At 40.0% G+C, this 20,720-nt stretch overlaps 1 protein-coding gene across 3 annotated transcripts in view; it reads left to right on the forward strand.

Moving 5' to 3' along the window:
• The first annotated feature begins 865 nt into the window (after window positions 1–865).
• TMTC4 (transmembrane O-mannosyltransferase targeting cadherins 4) overlaps window positions 866–20,720 on the forward strand; it is a 49,770-nt gene continuing 29,915 nt past the window's right edge. For 2 of the 3 annotated variants that reach the window (XM_061349287.1, XM_061349289.1), the window contains exons 1-4: window positions 3,237–3,477; window positions 8,799–8,914; window positions 10,975–11,191; window positions 14,982–15,069. In XM_061349287.1, the coding sequence (XP_061205271.1) occupies window positions 3,247–3,477; window positions 8,799–8,914; window positions 10,975–11,191; window positions 14,982–15,069 (652 nt within the window). In that variant the 5' untranslated portion in view covers window positions 3,237–3,246. Of the gene's footprint in view, window positions 989–3,236; window positions 3,478–8,798; window positions 8,915–10,974; window positions 11,192–14,981; window positions 15,070–20,720 lie in introns of those variants that run through there. The other variant, XM_061349288.1, reaches the window with a different exon arrangement.

The following is a 20,720-nucleotide window of genomic DNA, read 5'->3' on the forward strand; positions in this document are numbered from 1 at the left end:
CTGGCTCACGGCCAGGGTTTTCTCATCCGATTTCGCTTTATTAAGATTTCACTGTATTTTAGGGAAACTTCCGCCGAACATCTGGTGGTGTAGCTCAGCGGTTAATCACACTTTCAAGAAAAACCGCGATAATGAAACGCACGAATAAAGTACATCTAAAAACGTTTTTATTGTTCCCCTAGGGTATCTGCCGTGATGGGAGCAGCCTCCTGCAAGCTCGGCAGGACCAGCAGCTCACCCAGGCAGGCAGCCCGCGGCACCCACGGCTCTGGCACAAGGCGCCGGGGGAGCACACAGCCCCCCATTCCGCGCTACCATCCTTCTTTTCACGGGGGATTTTCGCTCCGTGTAAGCCCGTCACGGCAGGAACCCCCCCCTGAGGGAAGAGCGGGGGGCTCGGAAACACGCCCTTCCCACACATGCCAGGCTCCCCGAGGCCAGGCGGCACCCCACAAAGAGCCCCGCAAAGTTCCCCACAAAGTCCCCCACACCCCCGGCTCACCCGTTGCCAAAGGCCACGCGGCCGGCCAGATGAGTGGGACAACGGCCACCACGCAAGGGCAGAGGCAGCGCCGGCCGGCTAGGAAACCAGCACAGGCGGCGGACAGCGCCCGCAAGCCGCCCCCCAAGAAAACCGCCGGTCCCCCGCCTTTGTGCAAGACGGAAACGTGCGGAGCTCGGCGAGCTGCACGCTTGACGACTAGCACCAACCCCGCGGCCACCTCAAATGATCGCCTCACTCCGCTTCCTCAGCCTGTCCTGTGCCGCGTCACCGCCGCCTCTGCCAATGGGAGCGCGGAGATACCACGGAGGGGCGGGGAGAAACGGGGGTGGGGCGGCGAGGCAGCCAATGGGGCTCTGAGGATGTTTCCCGGAGGCGAAGCCGCCGCGGCCCCTCCCCCGCGGCCGCTCGGCGGGGGCCGGCTCTCCGGGCGGGATAGTTTTGCACCCGGGTGGCAGATGCGACGCGGGCTCTTTCTCCTTGCAGGTAACACCGTGCTGGGCACCTGGTTCGGTCCTGCTGTGGCCTGCCCTGCCTAGGGGGGTTGCCCTTGCCCCGTTTGCTGGCTGGGGCGTTAGTGGAACTGGCCCGGGAGGCGCGGGAAGGGGGAACGACTGAGGGCCGGAGCGGGACGGCATACGGGACACCCCATGCGGGGCCGCCGCCAGGACAAAAGGCGAGCGGCGAGTGGGGCAGGGCCGGCGCCGAACTCCCGGCAGGGCTCCCCCGCCCTGCAGCCTCGCCCCTGCAGCCCTCCGGGACTGGCTGCATTCCCGGGACGGCCTCAGGTTTGCGGGACTCCGCGCACCACGGCCGCTGTGACCTGGGCTGGGGAGCCTCTCCGTCGGGACGAGCGGTATTGGAGCCGTGCTTCCCGCCCCCCATTCCTTCCCCACCTCCCGCCCCGGGAGTTCGGCTTCGGGATGCGCTCTGTGAGGCCGACTCGGGGTCGCCTTTCCCTAAAGGGGCGGTGGAGCAGTAGCGTGTGAGCCGGTCGGCAGCGAGAGAGCCCTTGGTGCCGCCGCTCGGATGGGGAGGGTGTGTGTGGCGGCAGGGGGTCGCAGTACCTCGGGGGGGATTAGAGCGCCTAGGCGATTAACGCGTTGCTGTGCTAAGGGAGCCCCCAGGGACCGGCCTCCTCGTCTGGACTGCGGGGAGAGGACTGGCAGCAGATGGGCATCAGCTAAATAGAGCAAGCGTAATGGGAGAAACTTTCAGAGCAGAATTACTTTGGGTAGATTAACTATTCTATTTGGATAGTGGGCATCGGTGGTGTGTCTGTGCTATTACAAACGATGCAGTACCCTTTGCTTAGCAGGCTTGCTTTTATTCTTTGTTTTCGTCAAACTGAGAGCACAAGGGCGAGTTACTTTGAGACAGGCTTTCACTCTTGAAGTGGCTGGTCGGCTTCACTCGGCTGAGGAGCTCCATTCACTCTCAGCTTGCTCAGCTCCATGTTACTTACTTTATCTTAATGGGGGAGCACTGCTGTATAGTCCCCAAAGCGAGAAGGGGCACTGGTGTGTTGGGGAGTACTGCCTGTCCTCCCTGTGCATGTACAGAGACGGGGACTATGTGAAGACTGGAATTCAGCGTTGCAAACAGAAAGCTACCAAGCAATTGCTTTAGCAGCTCTAATGTTCAGGTATGTTCAAGAAGCAAAACATCTGGAGCTTTTTCCTAGATTGTATGAAGACATTAAATGCAGTGTTTTCAGGGTGCAATGGTTGATTTTTAAAAGCCAGTAAATAAGCAGGGCTACTGTATGTCCCTGTCATTCTTGGGGCTTATAAGTAAGCAGTTTGTATTCTGCCCTCCTTTTACTGCAGTTTTCGATTTGTAACCTCTCCCCCTTGCCATTTATAGCAGCGCTTGTTAATAAGACCACTCACCATACTTGTGCAATAATGAGAAGCAGAGGCAGAACAGCTGTCCAGGGAGAGGACTGGCTTTGGAGCATTGAAGGGAACCCTTCCAAGTAAAGGCGGCTCATGGGTAAACCTCCAGCCTTAGTACCGCCACACTGATGTATCACTCAGTGCTGTTGGGTTGCATTGGCCTTTGTCATCTACCTTAACAACCTCATAAGCCCATGAAAACAGCAGTGGAATTTAGCCTATACTGTACTTATGGCATGCAGAGTGATCTAGTGAACGATGCTTTGGTTTTAATGTATGTGTCTTGTTGTCTTATTGTTTGCATTGTTGGGATTTAGGGCCTAGTCCATTAACTACTATCTGTATACGTCTACCTGTGATGTTTGTGTGAATTCCCTGTATGGGCTATATGCAAGACTAAGTCCTTTAATTTGATTAATGGAAGAGAGTTGAGCTCTTTTTGCAATTGTTTGCAATTGATGATTGTTTTTCCACACTCAGAAGGAAATTATAGTGCTTATCATTCTCTTAAGAATGTTATAATGCTCCACAGTGCCCATGATGTCTGTTATACTAGAAAAGAATAGTAAGAAACAGAAATACAGTGATTTGCTCAGGGTTTTAGGATTTACCTGGGCCAAAGCTTTAGCTTAGAATCTAAGAACATCTTGACTTTATCTCTGTGCCTCAACTATGAGAAACTATGCCTTTCTTCCATGTTCGAAGTACAAAATTATGCTTAAATATGTTCCAGTAATTATGAAATGCACTGAGGTGAAAAAAGGTTGTATGAAACTTCATTCTCCCAACTCCACTCTCCTTTTTTTTTTTTTTTTAAATGAAATGCAACTATAACTGTGCATTTGTATGTATTTCTTTCAGATTTGCAACCAACATAATGCTGAAGCTTCCAACTTGGAACAAGCATTTCACAGAATGGCACAAACAGAACCTAATCTGGACCATGGTGTATCATGGTTCATCCTTCCGTCATACTGGGCTAAAATGGTTGTGGCATTAATTTCCTTCCTCTGTTTTGCTAACAGCTATGATGGAGATTTTGTCTTTGATGATTCTGAAGCCATCATCAATAATAAGGTTTGTCTCTCTTCCCCCCCACCCCATGCCTTTTGACATAGATGGTCCTAGGAGAAGATGTAATGGCAACAGTTGATCTCAATAGAACTTAGTAAAGAACTTCCTTCTGATATTCCATTTTTTTTTAACTTCATTTTTCTGTTTTATTGTGTCTGGGTTTTTTTAAGTAAGCCTTATTTAAAGTTGCCAGACAAGGTGTGCAGCAGTACTCTAACAAAAAGCTAGAAGCATAAGTATGCTTAACAAAATGTTATTCCTAAAGCTGTTTGAATAACATGGCTTGGGTTCTAGTACATAAACAAAAGATTGAACAAATTAAACAGCTTCCTCCCCTTGCTCCTCTAAATGTGCCCCCTTTCATTCTTTTGCAAGTGAGATGCTCTGCTTAACAAGTGTTACCTTCTGAAAGGAAAGGAATTTGTCTGCTTGTTATCTAAGAAAACATTATCTAGGGTTGCAGCAAATCTGGATGTGATGTTTAGTAACACTTGTTTGCAGAGTACCTGTATATCAAGTCTGCCTATAGACCTCATTTTAGGTCCATTAAGTCAGTGGGCATATGGAGTGGACTTTTCTAACACTTGTTGATGTTAATAGGAGATTTTTTCATTATCTTCTCAGATTAATTAGCCCAATGAATAAACTTACTCTGGTTACAAGGTACATAATGCATCACTAAGTGATTGTAGGGTGAAGAGGTTCTCCAGCTGTGGTTTCTACCATTAAAAAGTTATAGGAACAACTAAAACGTCTTTTTTCTGTTGCTCCTTCCCCCCTTAAAAGTTCCTGTGACAACAGTATTTTTTTGAAATAGAGGCAGAATATTCTTGTGGTCTGGCTTAAAACTGATCATATGTACAATGAACAATCTCTGAAATTGACATGCATTTCGAACAGGCCTCTAGCTGAGCTTTTTTTGATTGGGAGGAGCTGAGTGTCTTCAATTGCTGAGACACTTCTTAGAAACACATGTAGCAGTTAGTGCTCATGAGTGGGTCTTCATGTTGCAGCTCTTACACTGTTCTGGAATGTTAAATGCTTGGCAAGAGAAGCACAGGGTAAAAAGAATCACCCTCATCTGTTGGTTCTGTTTTCCTGAAGCCATGGGTTTACAAGGAGAATAATCTGGAAACTCGTATCATTAGAAGACTACAATTCACATTTTTTTTCTTGCACAAGATTTAGAGGCAATTTACTTCAGTGTGCCTTTTAGAATCCCACAGAATCACTATTTCCTTAGACAAATTTGTATTATGCTTGTTTAAGTCATCGTACCTTGAATTATAAATGTATGGGGGGAAAATACATCTGCCAAATCAGAAATAAATCTCAAGGCTTCTAAGAGAATGCTATAGACACTATTTTTATTTTTTTTCTTTTTAAGAAGCATTGTATTTTAAATTACACAGCTCTTGGCAGTGTTTTGTTCTGCAAAGTTTTATTTTGGCCATGATTATAGTATTTTAATTTACCGAAAGAATGTAGAAAACATGGATGTTGAAACAAGGCAGGTTGTTTTCTTAAAGTGCAATTTCAAACTTTACTTTCAAAATGTTTCGGTTTATCTATGCAACAAAACAACCTGCACCAGGATTATAGCTGTTGGCAATGCTGAGAAATTCAGCCAACTGCTTAAATAGATTAACTCATACCTAGTCTGAAAAACTGGGAGGCTTATTCTATTTTTCACATCAAAATCCTCTATTATTCCCTAGAAATTAAATGAGATTTTTGTGACTATCATTTTAACACACGGGTCGTATGAATATATATGAAAATGCAAAACCCACAAGAAAAATGCAGAGACAGTGAGTTTACCAGCTTAATGGTGAGGAAAAGCATTTAGCAAAGGCACAGTTTATTAAAAGTATAGCCTATTTTTTTCCTATTCAATAGGAGAGACAGCAGGTGAAGTAATTTTGTAGATCCACTGACCATTACTATAGCAGTATTTTCTTGAGTACCACACAGTGACCTTTTTTGTTAATTTACTAGCTCCCACCACCTCACCAATCTTTAAATTTTTTATTTTTTATTTTTATTTTTTTTTGTGAAAAATACAGTTGGCTGACCCCATGCCTGCTGTATTGTGGAACATTCTGTTATTAGATTTATATTGGGGTCCAAGCCTGTTTTCCAGATGCTTTCTTGTCATTTTAAGCAGTATTTTAACTGGTACACAACAGTGACTTTTGTCTTTATTTATTTTCTAGCTTGGCAAGGCAAACAGTTGGATTAGGAAGAGTTTTAGACACATTATAAGCCTTTATATAGAAAACCTGACCTTTCTTCAAGTATTGAACTTTGCTGTGTGTAAGCTACTGATAATCAAATATTTAGAGATCCTTTGCTGTCTAAATTCAGTTCTTAAAGAGAAAATCATATGTAATTTATAAATCGCTATGTCTCTTAGAGCAAGCCATTCCTGTTTTAGGGTAAGTCTACTAAGTGGGAAAACTAACATAATAAACTTTTTATCACAGAAGTTGGATACAACAGCAAGATACATGACTGAAGATTTTTTAGGTCATATGGAAGCGTAATCTAATCACTAAGAATTCTGTGTATTCAGCTTTTCCTGCATGCTTCCTATGGAAGACGAAAGAAGGCTGATTCTAGCAGAAAGGGAAATCTAGCCTTTCACATCGCCAGTGTATTTCACATCTCATTATTGAAGACCATCTGTGACATAGAAGACGTACTTTTAACATTTTAATACAAAAAGAAAAAATCTTTTTCAGAGTTCCTTTCTTTGGCAAATGTACATAAGGAGCTGTGTTGTAGGTTGGAAAAACCTGAAATCTGAAGCCACAATGATCACTGGCAGTCAGCCCCTGCAGAACACAAAAACTTCAGTAGATGCTGATGTACAACCTTGTCCCAACTTGCCCTTGGAAAAGCAGGCTGTATTGATTTATTGGACTCCTGGTTGAGTGCACTCCGGCTCTGAGAGTCAAATTATGACCTTTGGGGTGTATGCATACCAGTAAGGAGTGGGACAGGAATTTGGGTGCCCAAGGCCAAAATTAGTCCTAGGAGAAGAAATTTGTAGCTATTGCTTGACAGTAGAAACATCTATGAGACAGTGAAGGAATTTTGCACCTTGATAATTCTTAAGCTCAAATAGGATCCCCTGTGAGGTCTTTCTTAAGGTTTTCCCTGAGAATGCCTTAATTAAAAGCTACAGTATATGACTACGATGTTAGCTCTGCTCTCTTTTCTGTGTATTGATTAGTAGCCTAATAGTGAATGTTTCACTTCATTTGACAATGTGGTAGGATTTTTAACCTACTTCTCCCTCCTATTTTTTTAATCCAGCTGTCCAATACTGTCCAGATTTGATCAATTTGGCAGTCCTGGGGTAATGGTTGAAACTGATGATCTTAAAGGTATTTCCAACCTAGATGATTCTATGATTCTGTAAGTGATAGAAATAAATCTCTTCTCAGGATTTTTTTTATTTTTGTATGGATGAAAGTCAGAATGTGTTGGGAGAAGCAGGAAAAAAGGAGTTATTTTAAGTTCAGTTTAGCAGCAGCCAGTCATCATGGCCCAGACTTTTGTCTGTACTAGAAGTTGTATGTGTTCTCTATTGCCTTGTTGGCAGGCCAAGAATGCTACTTAAGGATGAGATGGAAGATACTGGAGACTGCAGGAGGTGCTCAAAATACTGTAGAAGCAAGTGAGATGGTAGCAGCATTTGAGAAGAACTGGATTTAGTGATCCAGGAGTATTGTAATGTGGGAATCTTGTAAGTAGATGGAGACATAGGAGGAATAAGCCATTGCACACCAGGCCTTGTAAAATCTTTCATGGGTTTACCAGCCTGGTTTGTCTGCTTGTGTTTGTATTGGCTTATTCATAGAATGGTTTGGGTTGGAAAGGACCTTAAGATTGTCTAGTTACAAGACCCCTGCCATGGGCAGGGATGCCTCACCCTAGACCATGTCGCCCAAGGCTCTGTCCAGCCTGGCCTTGAACACTGCCAGGGGTGGAGCATTCACCACTTCTGTGGGCAGCCTGATCCAGTGCCTTACCACCCTCATAGTAAAGGACTTCTTCCTTACAGCTAACCTAAATCTCCCCTGTGTAAGTTTTAACACATTACCCCGTTACCCCTTGCCCTATTACTACAGTCCCTGATGAAGAGAATCTGCTTTGGTTTGTTGGTATCGTGAAGAATTTCAGAGAAGGTGGGTGGGATGTGGAGTAACTCATGATTGATTGAAGGTGTAATACCAACACTCATATGAAAGCTGTTAATTTCCTAGTACAATTTTGTTCTTAGGTTCTGTCTTGAGTGTATTTAATCTGCACATTTTTGCTATAGCATAAATTGTATTTAATTGCCACAGGGAGGGAGGATAACAGGGGTAAGTAGAAGATGACTGTGTTAGTTGGAGCTTCTTAGCTTGTCCTCTTGGAAAACAGAAGCAGATGTTGCCAAGGTCCTTCGTTTTTCCTCTCCAAGGTGTATATTTTCCATTCAGTAGTCTACGTTATTTGGATATTTTCATTATCATCATGGCTTTAAGATAAAAGGAAAGAGTAGAGATTTCCTTTGCCGTGGTTTTTTTTTAATAGCTCCCTACCCCACCCCAACTTAAAATAATTCATTACTTTTCTGTCTTCTGCTGTTAATCATTTAAAACAGCAGATACTCTGATTCTTGGTTTCATGTGCTAAGAATTTAAGAGATGGGGGGAGGGGATTACTTGAATAGGGTCCTATGCCAAATAAGGCTCCAAAAAAAGCTAATTGTTGTTTTCTGTCTTTGGTCTCCTTGCTTTCACTAGTACTGACACTGGTAGAAACATGGGTATTTGCAGTGGTTTGTAGTTGGCCTCCTTCGCAAGATAACCTAGGCCTAACATCAAAGGCTTTTCACAAAACTATAACATAGAAGGTTTTTTTGTCTGTGTCTTGTATCTCAGCCGTTAACCAGATTATCAACTGATATAAGCATGTATAGCTGTATTAAATTTCATGTAGTTATGCCTACTTACAGAATCCAAGCATCTTGGTCTTTATGGTGACAGGTATCCAAGATGTGACCTCATTTATATCTTAGAAGTTCTTGACCATCTTGACTAATGAATTCTGACAGTCTTATACTCTACACATTGCTTTTATATATTCTCAATACTTCTCTTGGCACATGTCTTATGAGAACTATCAAATGTTACGGTAGCGAGCCAAGAAAGCACCTCCTATGTCCATGTTAGCATGAGCTTGTATTAGTTAGAACTTGTTTGTGTTTTAGCTGCTTTGAATAAAACAGAAATGTTAAGACTATGGTAATTTATTATATTTCCTTTTAGGACCTCAGGGCAGAAACCCCACTTGGTGACTTATGGCATCATGACTTTTGGGGTAGCAAGCTCAGCAGCAATACCAGTCATAAGTCATATCGACCGCTAACTGTCATAACTTTCAGGTGAGATTTGTCTTTTTGCTCAGGGTCTGAATTTTTCTTAACATATATTCACTCAACTGATAATAGGCAGGGGAACGACTAAGTATCTGGAGGGTTATTGCATAATTTTCCTGGATATGGTTTTCCTGTTTGTTAATTAATCTCAATTTGAGTTTCAGTTTTCAGTATATATTATTTTGACATTCTGTATTTCACTGTAGCTTTCAGAGGTTGCATCTTATGCTCTTATATACCCTGGTACTAGGGGCAGTATGGGTCAATATGTAGGTCACATCATCAGAGGCCTAAGAGGTGTACATTCCCTTCACTTAGCCATGCTGCCACTTATACTTCTATTGTAGTTTCTGTTTTCTGCCTTCTGGTGACCTGTTAAATGGGATTTTCTTATAAATAGCATCAATCTACTGTGCCCTTTTGCCACTTGGTCACTGAATAGTCTTCCCACCTCTTCCCTCCCTGATACTTCATGTCTGTGCCTGAGAATCCTAGTGGGGAAGATGTCTGCCTGTATATATAACTTGCTGGTTTTCTCAAATAACTACATGTTTATGAGGATTAGTTGTGTAGATGCTTTGCTCATGGTTTTTGCACAAAAATTTGAGCAAGCAGTAAACCATGTAGAAACTGGGCACAGTAATGCAGAAAATCTTTGAGGACTCATCTGAAGGTTCTTTATTTTCCCCATGCAAATCAGTGTTGTGGATTGGGAACTAGCACTGGTTCTGCAGATGTATCCAGTCTAGGCCAGGGACTAAGTGACTGCAGAAGCACTCTCACTCTTAGTCCTCATATTCAAGCAAAAACTTTGACTCTTGAATGTGGTATCAAGCATTTTAAGTACTTGGCCCTGTGAGTTTCACTCTCTGTTGGGCTTTCTTCACATTGTCGTGAAGGAAAATATGCAACTGAATAGAAAGTGTCAGAGGCTTAACTCTATTAAAGCTTTCAGTGCATTAAACAGCACATGCTTTCCTTTAGTTTCAAGGTCTCTCTTGTATATTGCATCTCTAGTAACATCTTGGTTAGTTTAAAGAGTGAACTGGGATACAGTTATTACTATATCTAAAAATATAGATGAGCATGTGAAGATGGTCCATAAAATGCTATTTTCACAAGTAAGAAACTGGTTTTCTTAATTTCCCTAAGCTCCAGTTTATGTGCATCACATTTATAATAGGTTAGAGTTTTTTAATAGATTTCACATAAGCCAGATGCAGACTGACCGAATGAACTATATAAAATTCCCTATTCACACTAAGTTTCTGTATATCTCACCTACTGATAAAAGTGTGTGGAAAATAACAAGATGTTTCTCCCTTTTCTTCTTCCTCTCCATTTTATCAGAGTTCTAATCTTGAACAGGGTCTTGTGACTGAATTTTCACTTACTTCTGGTCCTAATACTCATATTAAATCTCTCTGTAACCAGTCTCACAAATCAGTTACTAAGATGTGCTAGCTGACTACTTTCTGGATGTATACTGATTGTACCCAGATGGTTTCCATGTTGCCAGTCCAAATGCTAGGACCTTTTTCAGCTAGAATGTCAGTGGAAGTCGTAGTCTGAGTTGCATATTAATTTCCTCTTTGTGTGGATTTAATTAAAATAATGTCATCCAGTTAGTTTTGGGCATAGTTTCTCTTTAAGTGCAAGGGTATCCCCCTCAGTAGATTTGTTTTTTTTCCACAAGGACACTCCTACATTGCAGCATTGAAGTTGCTGACCAAAAGTAATTTCTAAGTAACCGTAGGTATGATTAACATAATAGCACTAACATATGTCTTTGGAGAGAATAGTTACTATGCTGAAGATGGTATCCTGTATGAATACCTTTGAGTAAAGATCAGGACATAGTTTCTAGCCAACTGTATTGGCTTGGTGGTAATAACATGCATGCTGGGATTTGATGGGGTTTTTTTCAGCTTTTTTTTTTTTTTGGTGGGGGAAAGGGGAGTTGTGCTATTTAATATGATCTTGCTATGGGATTGTTTAAGTTTTCTGTTTGCATATCTCTAACCTCTGATGTAATTCTTAGCCTTAATGTTCTTGTTTCTGTATAGAATTAATTACCTTTTTGCTGGCGGCTTCTACCCAGTTGGTTTTCATGTCATCAATATAATACTGCATTGTACTATCTCAGTGCTGATGGTTGATGTATTCTCGATATTATTGGGTGGACTGCAGTTCAGTAATAAAGGAAGAAGGCTAAACCTGGCTCCAAAGACATCCCTTCTAGCTGCTTTGCTGTTTGCTGTACATCCAGTGCACACGGAATGTGTAAGTAGTGAATAATGACCTCCAGTGATTTATATCTTAGAAGTTCTTGACCACCTTGACTAATGAATTCTGACAGTCTTATACTCTACACATTGCTTTTATTATTCTCAGTACTTCTCTTGGCACATGTCTTACGAGAACTATCAAATGTTACGGTTAGTATGTTCAAAATATTGTAATTCCACAGGGCTGGACCTTATTGAAGAAGATAAATCATTTAAGTACAGTAACTAAAGAAGGATAGCCCTAAACTACAGAGTTTCCCCAGTTACTGAATTTCCCTAATTGCTTTTCATTTGTATTTGCTTTGATAAAAAACTAAGGAGATACAAAATTGGAGTAGGTGCATTATATGAACTCTGTATGTGGGTGTATTAGAATACTGCATCCAGTTTTGAATCCATGCTGCAAGAACAACACTAGGAAAAATGGAGAGGTCTTGGAAGAGCCATGAAAATGATTAAAGGGCTGGAAATCATCACATGTCATGAGAGATCAAACTCCGTGGGTTTATATTTTAATATGAAGGAGAAGATGAAAGGATTTATTTTTTTTTTATCACAGTCTGTAATTATGTATGTGAAGAGCACAGATTTCATAGTAGTGGGCCCTTTAATAATGCAGACAAAAGAGTAACAATGGCTGGAAGTTGAAGCTGTAAAGATGCAGAATAGAAACATGGCATATTTGTGGCAAAGATCAAAGTTCTTGTGTGGAAATTCTGGTGAACAGGGAGGAGATAGGGTTTTTTTAAAACTCTCTTTTTGCACTCATAGCTAAGAAAATCATATGGCCTTATGCCAGTGGGCTTCCTGGATGTGTTATCTGATTGCTTGATGTTGTAATAATGAATAAATAAAATATTAAAAAACTGCAATGCAGGAGTCATTTCTCTTAGAGTTTAGAAGGACTAAGCTACTAGAAAAAGTATTAACTTTAAGTTTGATCTCTGTGCTAGTAATGAACACTGAATCCTCAGTGTACCTTACATATGTGTGGAACTGCTTTTTCATTTATTCACAATATGCTGTGGTTTTGGCTTTTTTTCATTTGCTTTGCACATGATTGATGGGGAAGAGGTTATGGCAAGCTATGCCCCTCAGCTGACTGGGGACCCTGCATGCATTAGAAACCTAGAGGTGGTACGAAGTTGTGTATTAGTAATTTGGCACCTTTTTTGGCAGTGTGGCTGACACATCCTGTCAGTCATTCTCTGGTGTTTGCTCGCCTGCAGAATAACTTCTTTGTAAGGGCATGTTGTGCTGGTGTCAGAAGGGCCCCTTGTATTTTTTTTCTCCAAAACCAGTTCTAGATGTCAAAGTGCAGTAAAATGAGTCTTCAGTGCTTTTGATGCTATGACATGTAAAGAGAAATCTCACTTGAGTCTTAACTTTGTAATAAATCTACTATTGACTCCTTTGTCATTATCCACAATCGTCATCTTCATTCCATTAAACTCTAAAAATATATTTAAATCAGCAGGCAAATGTTAGTAAGACCTTGGTCATGTCAAATAAATTACAAGTGAGGTGGTTTGCTTGCATATATAAGGTTTGAAGACTTGTGTATACTTAGGGCAAACATTGGAAGACGAGGAAAAAGGTAGGATGCTTATATACCATATGTCTTCTAAGATCCAGGAGTAAACAAAGGCCTCTGATCATTTATGTGGTGAATAATAAATCCTGCTGCACTGAAGTAGTCATCATACTGCTATGGTTCTAGCGTGAGTGTGTCTCAGGCAGCATCTCCTCAAAAAGCATTCTTCATGATTTTAAATCTGTGAGTTTTAAGTATCATGACATCTTGGTTTTGAAATGAGATGACATATTTTGACATAAAATTGTGAGGAATCTGTCTGCTTGCTGCTTTGGATTTTGGTATATACAGCACAAAACAGTCGCATAAAACAGATCTTGAAAAGTTTACAGCTTTCAGTACCTATGTAAGAAAAACAGCTGTCATTTTTCTACCTACATGTAAACACTCTTGTGGTGCAGTCTTCTATTCTATAAAATGGTTATTCTTTGTAACACTTGAGTGATGGAATACTAAATGAAACACAGACATAGGAATATTCCTGATGCTAATTTAAAACCGTGGGGTTTTTTTTGTTTGTTTACCTTGTTACCGGGACTACAGACCTGATCCTGCATTTGGGGTAATATTGTACTGTTGGAGTCATCTGAGGCCATATGCGTGTTATTACCCTCTTAATCTCTTTGTTGTAACAAGTTGGCATTTATTTTCAAAATTGTGTCAGTTCACCTTTACTTTTATCTCATTAGCTGAGAGTAGCCCCTGAAACAGAACGACACGTCATTGTTTTCACCTTTTAAAGCAGTCCACAGCCATTGAGTTAATTCTCTTAATATATTTATAAAACAGAAAAAGAAGCAGGGAAGTTAGATGCATGGCTTTGGATAAATTAATACGTTTATCTGAACTGCATTTAGGAGTCCAACAGTTTCTCCTTTTATGGTATCAAGTGAAGCTGAGGGTAAAGTGGGGGAGAGTCTCTTCAGTGTATTCAGTCCTATTCTCATGCCTCCGTGCTTCTCTCTCTGATGTTACTCAGTAATAGTTGTTCCATCAGTTCATACTCGTACAAAAAATGCCTTTCTCATAAGACAGGTTAGCAACCATCTTTAAACTAAATGACGATACACTTTTTACTTTCCTCTTTCTTTTCCACTCAGAAAATGGGACAACTGGTGTGCTATGCAAAAACCAGTTTGTGCTTTTGTCCCTGAAACATCACCTCAAAAAGGATATTGAAAAAAAAAACAAACCTGGAAGTGTTCTGCTCTGCTTCCAAAAGGCCTCTGTGTGCCTTTTCTCCTGGAAACATGGAACCCAGTACTCCAGGAGGTAGAGCTAGACTAAAATGTAAGGGGTATTTTCCATGATCCTTGCTCTGGGTGTATGTTCTAGTGAGGTCTCAGCATCAGGGCCTATACTGTCCCTTGCCAACCCCATGTTATGATTTCCACAAAAAGTTCATGGTGTATCTGACACTTGTGTAATTGAGGAATGAAGATCCAAAAATATGTCATGCTGTGTCTCAGCAAGTTACTGTAAATACAGTTTAAGGGCTTGAACCAAAGCTTGGTGATGGCCCTGAGAATGCTCTTGATTTAAATAGATTGGCACAGATCAGGAGTATGGAGGTCCCAGAATGTGCTTCTCATTTTCTTTTGCATTAGTACAGCTTCTGTTACAAGATGCATTTTAAGATATCTTTAATGCAATCAGTTAATAGAACACAAAAAACTGTCAGAGGGGAGATTTTTTTTTCCTTATTCTGCAGGCTAGAAGCTATTTATCTATTCTGAATGTTCAGACTGCACTTTGAAGGCTGGCTTGTCTTCTGAAAGTGGACAGTCTTGATTTGTATTTCAGCAGAGCTGCTGATTTCACTGGGGTTCAGGATGTTTGCTAAAAATTCTACTGAAAGGCAACATGATCCAAAAAAACCCAGATGGAATGGGGCATTTTTTCCAGTGAGGTCCTTCTTTATTTCTTAAAACAGCAGTTTTTCATAAATTAAAGCCAAACCATTCACCTACTTGATACTAAGCAATACCCGATCAAGATTAGGGTGTGGCTTACAAAAGTGTGTATCACTAATCCAGTAAACCAATTTAAAAAAAAGGAAAAAAAAAGTAAAGTGATGTAGCAGTATTCTTTTATACATTTCACTTTGTATGTGTGTGTGTACCTTTATCTCAGGTTTTCTAAGAATAAAATCTGGTAATATGAAACTTTTCTCCCTTTTTTCTTTTTTAAGGTTGCTGGGATTGTTGGCAGAGCAGACCTACTGTGTGCCCTCTTCTTTTTGTTGTCATTCCTTGGATACTGTAAAGCATTTAGAGAAAGTAAGCATTCTGTTTGCCACTTAAATTTTACATTGTGTATATTTTCTGCATTCATACATTTCAGTGAAATATAGCAAAAGTAAAAGTGTCAGCTTGATGTGGTTTGAATTTATTAATGTTTATACCCTCATAAAACATTAAAAACAACCAACCAAACATGCTTTAGCAGGTATTTATTGTTAGAAGAGCTGGAAGGGTTGCTGTTCCTAATTCCCATTAAACACTAAGAATTTATTTTAAGAAAAGTCTGTTTTATAATAGGCTTATCTGTTAAATGTTTTATTGTTTAGAAGCACAAAGAAATATTTTAATAAGTATTTTGAAAGAAATAAGACCTATGAATGTATATTCTTGAATATTTTAGTACACTTTATGCCATTATGTTGTGATGGCTTAAATGGAAATGAACTTTAGGAACCTTAATTGTATTTTTAGTGAATGGTACAGAATTATTCATATGAGTAAGCCCTCTAAATTCCTGGAATATGCAAGTGCTGGCATATACATACTGACTATAGTGTTACTCAGAGATTTTGTAAGACAGCTCTATTTAACATGAACAATTCCATTGTAGATATTCTTTCAAGTGAGCTTTTAGATCCATTGTATTATTTAATCTGAATGCAGGTTGGCAGTTCAGATACAGTTGTGGAAAAATTATCTTGGCGCTCTGATAAATAAGCCCACAATAATACATGAATTCATGATTATGAAAAACTGTACAGGACACGCAGTCTGCTATCTGAATGTGCCCTGCCACAGGAATTACGAGGATCATTTGGTGAACCTGTGAGGAGCTGTGTTGTGAAAAACTTGTATACCAGTTCAATAGGCAAGGCCTGTAACATTTAACTGGAGTTGGCAGTGTATTACAGAGGTACCTGAACTGGCTTTAGGTGATCTAACTTAACAACATAGTCATGGCATCATAGAGCTTAGTGTAGGCTGAGGCGGGGAGCAAGTTACTCCACAGTGAACTCTAAGATGCTCTAAGTAGCTCCTGCTGCTTGCATTTAGATGTGTTGGAACTTTTTTAATTATTTCTGATATCAAGTTTAACTTAAATATTACCACTTCAAATTATATTTACGGTGATTCCTGTTCACTTCTGATGTTTTTCTCCCCTTCAAGTAGGTTTCGTTTTTTTTCAACTGAGTTAATTTCTTGATGAAAATTGGCCTTGCGATCTTGTTTGCTCATTTGTTCTTTTCTCACCTATTTTACTAGGTATGGTTGTGCTTTGGTGTTTGTTTTGTTAATGCAGGAGTAAATTAAACAAAGCAAAATACTGGCAATGTGCTTTCCAGTTTGCTGGTATAGGTAGATGTATATGGCAGGGTAATAATTTTTGCATTAACTCAAGAGCCAGTTTCTTAGGACTACCTTGGAGAGTTTCATATAGGACTTTCATATAGGATTTTGTTATGGAGGACACCTCAGGAATGATTTAAGAATTCAATGTGTACTCTCATTAGGAATATTCTGAGTGCTTGTACAACTTGTGAAGGCCATTTGGATACCTTTTAGAAGTCAGTGTAATTTTAGTAGTATTCTTATGCTGAAATTCTTGTAATTGACACAGAAGAAGGAAAATGTCATGAAGAGAAGATATTAAGCAGCACTTACTATTTTTTACTGGACATTACATCATAATAGGGTCAGAGCTGTGTCACTTAAGCATATTTAAATCTAATTTTGCCAAGGAAAACTGCAGTCTCCCAGCATAGTTGTGTCTTTTCTCTTTCAGATCAGTTTTCAGTATTTACTGTCACATTTACTGCCTGATTTTCCTTCAGCAACTTTTAAAAAAACGTAGACTTTCTTTGTACTTAAGAATTTGTATCAAAGTTAAATACTTGAGTTTCTTCCAACAGTTACCTCATTTTGGGTAGCCTGGTGACAATCTAATGTTCTTGCAGATACTGTCTGGCATGTCCTAAACAAAAGAATGAAAAGTTATTTCCAGCATGACTAAGTTCTTTAGCAGATCTTGCATAGAGCCTGAAGGGAGGAGCCCAAGCTTCAGAGTATCTTTTTCCTCTAAATCTTGCATGAGTTGATGCAGGCTGATGAGCAATGTGCCAAAATCCAGACATTTCAGAGTCAAAGTTTCAGGCCAGAATGGTTCTGGTCTAAAAACTGATTTTGGAATGCCTTGGTGGGATTCATTGTTCCTTCTGGTTGTGCTTTGCTGTGAAAATCGTTCATTTGTAAATAGAAGGGTGGGTGAGATAAAATAGAATAGACTATGTCAGTTGGAAAGGACCTGTAACAATCATCTCATCCAACTGCCTGACCGCTTCAGGGCTGACTGGAAGTTAAAAGCATGTTATTAAGGGCATTTTCCAAATGCCGCTTGAACACTAACAGGCTTGGGGCATCGACCACCTCTCTAGGAAGCCTGTTTCAGTGTCTGACTGCCCTTTTCATACAGAAATGGTTCTTCATGTCCAGTCTAAACCTCCCTTCACACAGCTTTGAACCATTCCCCCACATCCTGTCACTGGGTACCAGGGAGAAAAGATCAGCTACTCCATCTCCACTTTTCCTCCTCAGGCAGCTGTAGAGAGCATTCAGGTGAATCCTCAGCCTCCTTTCTCCAAACTATACAAGCCTGTGAGGTCCTTAGCTGCTCCTTATAGGACATTCCTTACAGTCAGGAACTCTAGATTCTTTTCTGCAGAGCTGCTGCCTAGGCAGTCCCCAGCCTGGACTGTTGCATAATTCTGTCTTTGATTTTCATGAATCTTCTGTCAGCCCTTTCCTCTAGCTTGTCATGGTCCCTCCAAATGGCAATCCTGTTCTTCACTGTACCCATAATTACTGCAGGTTTGCTCTTACTGATGAACTTTGAGGAAGTGTCAGAGTAAAACTAACATTAAAAAGCCTGAGTTGGTACTACTGATGTTTGCGTCCTCAGTAACAAGTACTGTTTTGTCACCAGCAGCATCCTAATGCTACTATCAGACAAATAGATTATATTAAGTCTTCCATGAAGAGCCTGACTATTCTTGGCAGCAAGGCTATATGAGATTTGTGTACAGCTGTGTTGCAGAAGTCTCTGTGTTTCAGTAACGTAGATTTAGTTGTTGAACTGTCATTCTCGTTCTTCTCTAAAGGAGGCAAAAGTCATGGAAGAGAGACTGGTTAGTGCTTGTCTTCACCTGGTATCTCGGTGAATGAATCTGAAATTTATTTTTTTATTATTATTTGTTTGGAGTAAGGTCTCATCTCTTGAGGAGGATTTGGGTACTGTGGAGAAAGTATATATCATTCTGAAAACAATCAGGAGGTCAGAGAAGTACTGGTGTCAGACTGCGAAAGTTCCAAAGGCAAATAGTGCTTTTTGTGAAGCTCAGGATATACTACAGCTTGTTTGCCTGATGTAGTGTGTTGTTTTGGTGGAATTTGGGGTAGACAGTTTCTTTTAGCCAAAATCTGTGGCATTATTTTTTTTCTTTTTAAGTATAAGCCTTTAACACACTATGTGTTAAATTATGTCTTAAGTTCTAAGACGCTGTTACTTTTCTCCAATATACAGTTTCTGATGTTACCATCTTTGATAGGATATCATTTATATTTGCAAGGAACTAATCTGTTGTTCTCATTCTGTCCTGCTGTTTTAAAACACAGCTGTGGGGACAAATCCTCTTCATAGGCTTTGGAGACAGCAAGAGCTGACAACTGTTTAGGTATGTTCCGAAGGGAATTGTGGGTTATTAACTTTGAATTTTAATGCAGCTTCTCTGGGAATTCATAAGGCGATTTAAAATTGCTCTAGTATTCATTTTGCCTTCCTTTGTCGTCAACTTTGACAGTGATCCAGTTGCATGTATTTGCCATCTGCATTGGTGATCTCTGAGTGATGTAAAGTGAGGAGTTCATGATTTGCTTCATGTGAATAATATTGGCCAGGATATTAAATAGGGGATCAACTGCTTGCTCATATGCTATGACTTCTAAAAAATACTTTGTTCTGGTTGTGTGTTTGTTTTGTTCTGTTCTATGTAGTTGTCTGTTAAGCATCTACTAGTTCATTGCTAATTTAATAAAGCATGTGAAGTAGACTGTAGTGATGAGTGTTGTGAATATTGGAGTTTTGTATTATGGAGGTTTTCCTACAGATTGAAAATGGTTTAAGTCTCCTGTATGGAAGAGATTATTATTACGGGGAGTTTGTTAGCTATTCCGCAATTGGTCAAGAGGTATTTACTATTATTAAACATGATTTTTCATCTGTGTGCTCTACTATTTATATTTGAACATGCTGGAAGGCAGTAGTTATCTGTGGAAAAACTAGACTTTCAAAGGAGTAAGTGCTTTCAGAGAATAAATTACTGAAGATGGTGACTACTTAAATTATTTTGATGGGCAGACCAGAAACAAAACCCTTTTTTTGTAGAATTAGTGCTAACTTTTGTTTGTCCCAGATGGTGTAATTCAAGGATAGACGATCCCCTTACTGTAGCCTATGTGTAATGAGTTTGAGTTGCTTGGATATGTTTAGGAATGGCATTTGGTATTTTAATTTCATTATTAAGTAAAATGCTGAGCTGCAGTAGAATGTGTATTTGGAGACACACAGGAGATCTCAGGCTTAAGTCAGTTCTAACAGTGTATTCGTATATGATCTTTTAGGACTAGATAATTCTTCCTCCTTTGCTTAGCAATTCACAAGCATGCAATTCTTAGAACTTGGTTAGATGAATATTTTCTAATAGTTTAGTTGGTAGATGCCATCCCCTTAGGGAAAGCATGTTAATGGATTATACAAGCATTTGATCTATTTCAATTAAACATTTCTGCAGGAGCTCAACATACTTTGCTTCAGCTTTCAAAAGAGCAGGTGCTTTCACAGAACTGGTTACAGGGTTTCACCCGAAAATGGTGACTACTTAAACTGCTCCAAGCTGTCACCTGGATAAGCCTTAAGATGCTCAATTAGCTTTGAAGAAGGGGATGCAGAATGCCTCAGTGTTTGCATTGGTAATAATAATTTGGGATATTGTTACATTGACTTAAAAATAAGACTAATCTTGGCACTCTAAATGAAGTATTTTCTTCATATCCCTAACTTTGAAGAAATTTGTTTTCATTTGACTTGTGGATTTAGGAAACTGCAAGATAAGGTCTCTCAAAATAGAATTAGCATTAGGAAGACAGAGTTGAGGTGTATCATCAATAGGCTCCTCATAAATTAAGGATTAGTCAATTCCATGCTGTAAAAAATTTTGTGTATGCTCTAGGAATGCTTATACTGGAATCTGGCAGCCTACCTAGAGGAGCCCTTGTGGGTTGTTTCTAGTTTCTATGGGTATTTCATTGTATCCCCTCAACTTTCAGACTTAAAGCCCTCCTAAAGAAGGGACTGTGTGAGCAATGCTTTTTGGTTTTGTATAGAAACAATTTATTTCTATAGTTGTTGTTTTATTTTTTGTGTTTTTGTTTTTGTTTTTTTTTTTTTAAAGGCAAGTACTCTGTTTCTTTGACATGGTTACTATTTTGTCCATCTGTTAGAGTGGCACAGTGCCCACTCACAATATGGTGTACCACTTTCAACCAGGCACAGGTGCCAATGAAAGATTGGTTTCGTTTTCTGACACAACATTCTTCTGGTGGGAAGCAGCACTGTATTAGGGGAATGTGCTTTG

The sequence above is a fragment of the Neopsephotus bourkii genome, unplaced genomic scaffold (assembly GCF_033783945.1).
Source record: "Neopsephotus bourkii isolate Nb327-2 ecotype Australia unplaced genomic scaffold, CSIRO-AGI_Nbou_v1 NB_398, whole genome shotgun sequence".
Lineage (NCBI taxonomy): Eukaryota > Metazoa > Chordata > Aves > Psittaciformes > Psittacidae > Neopsephotus > Neopsephotus bourkii.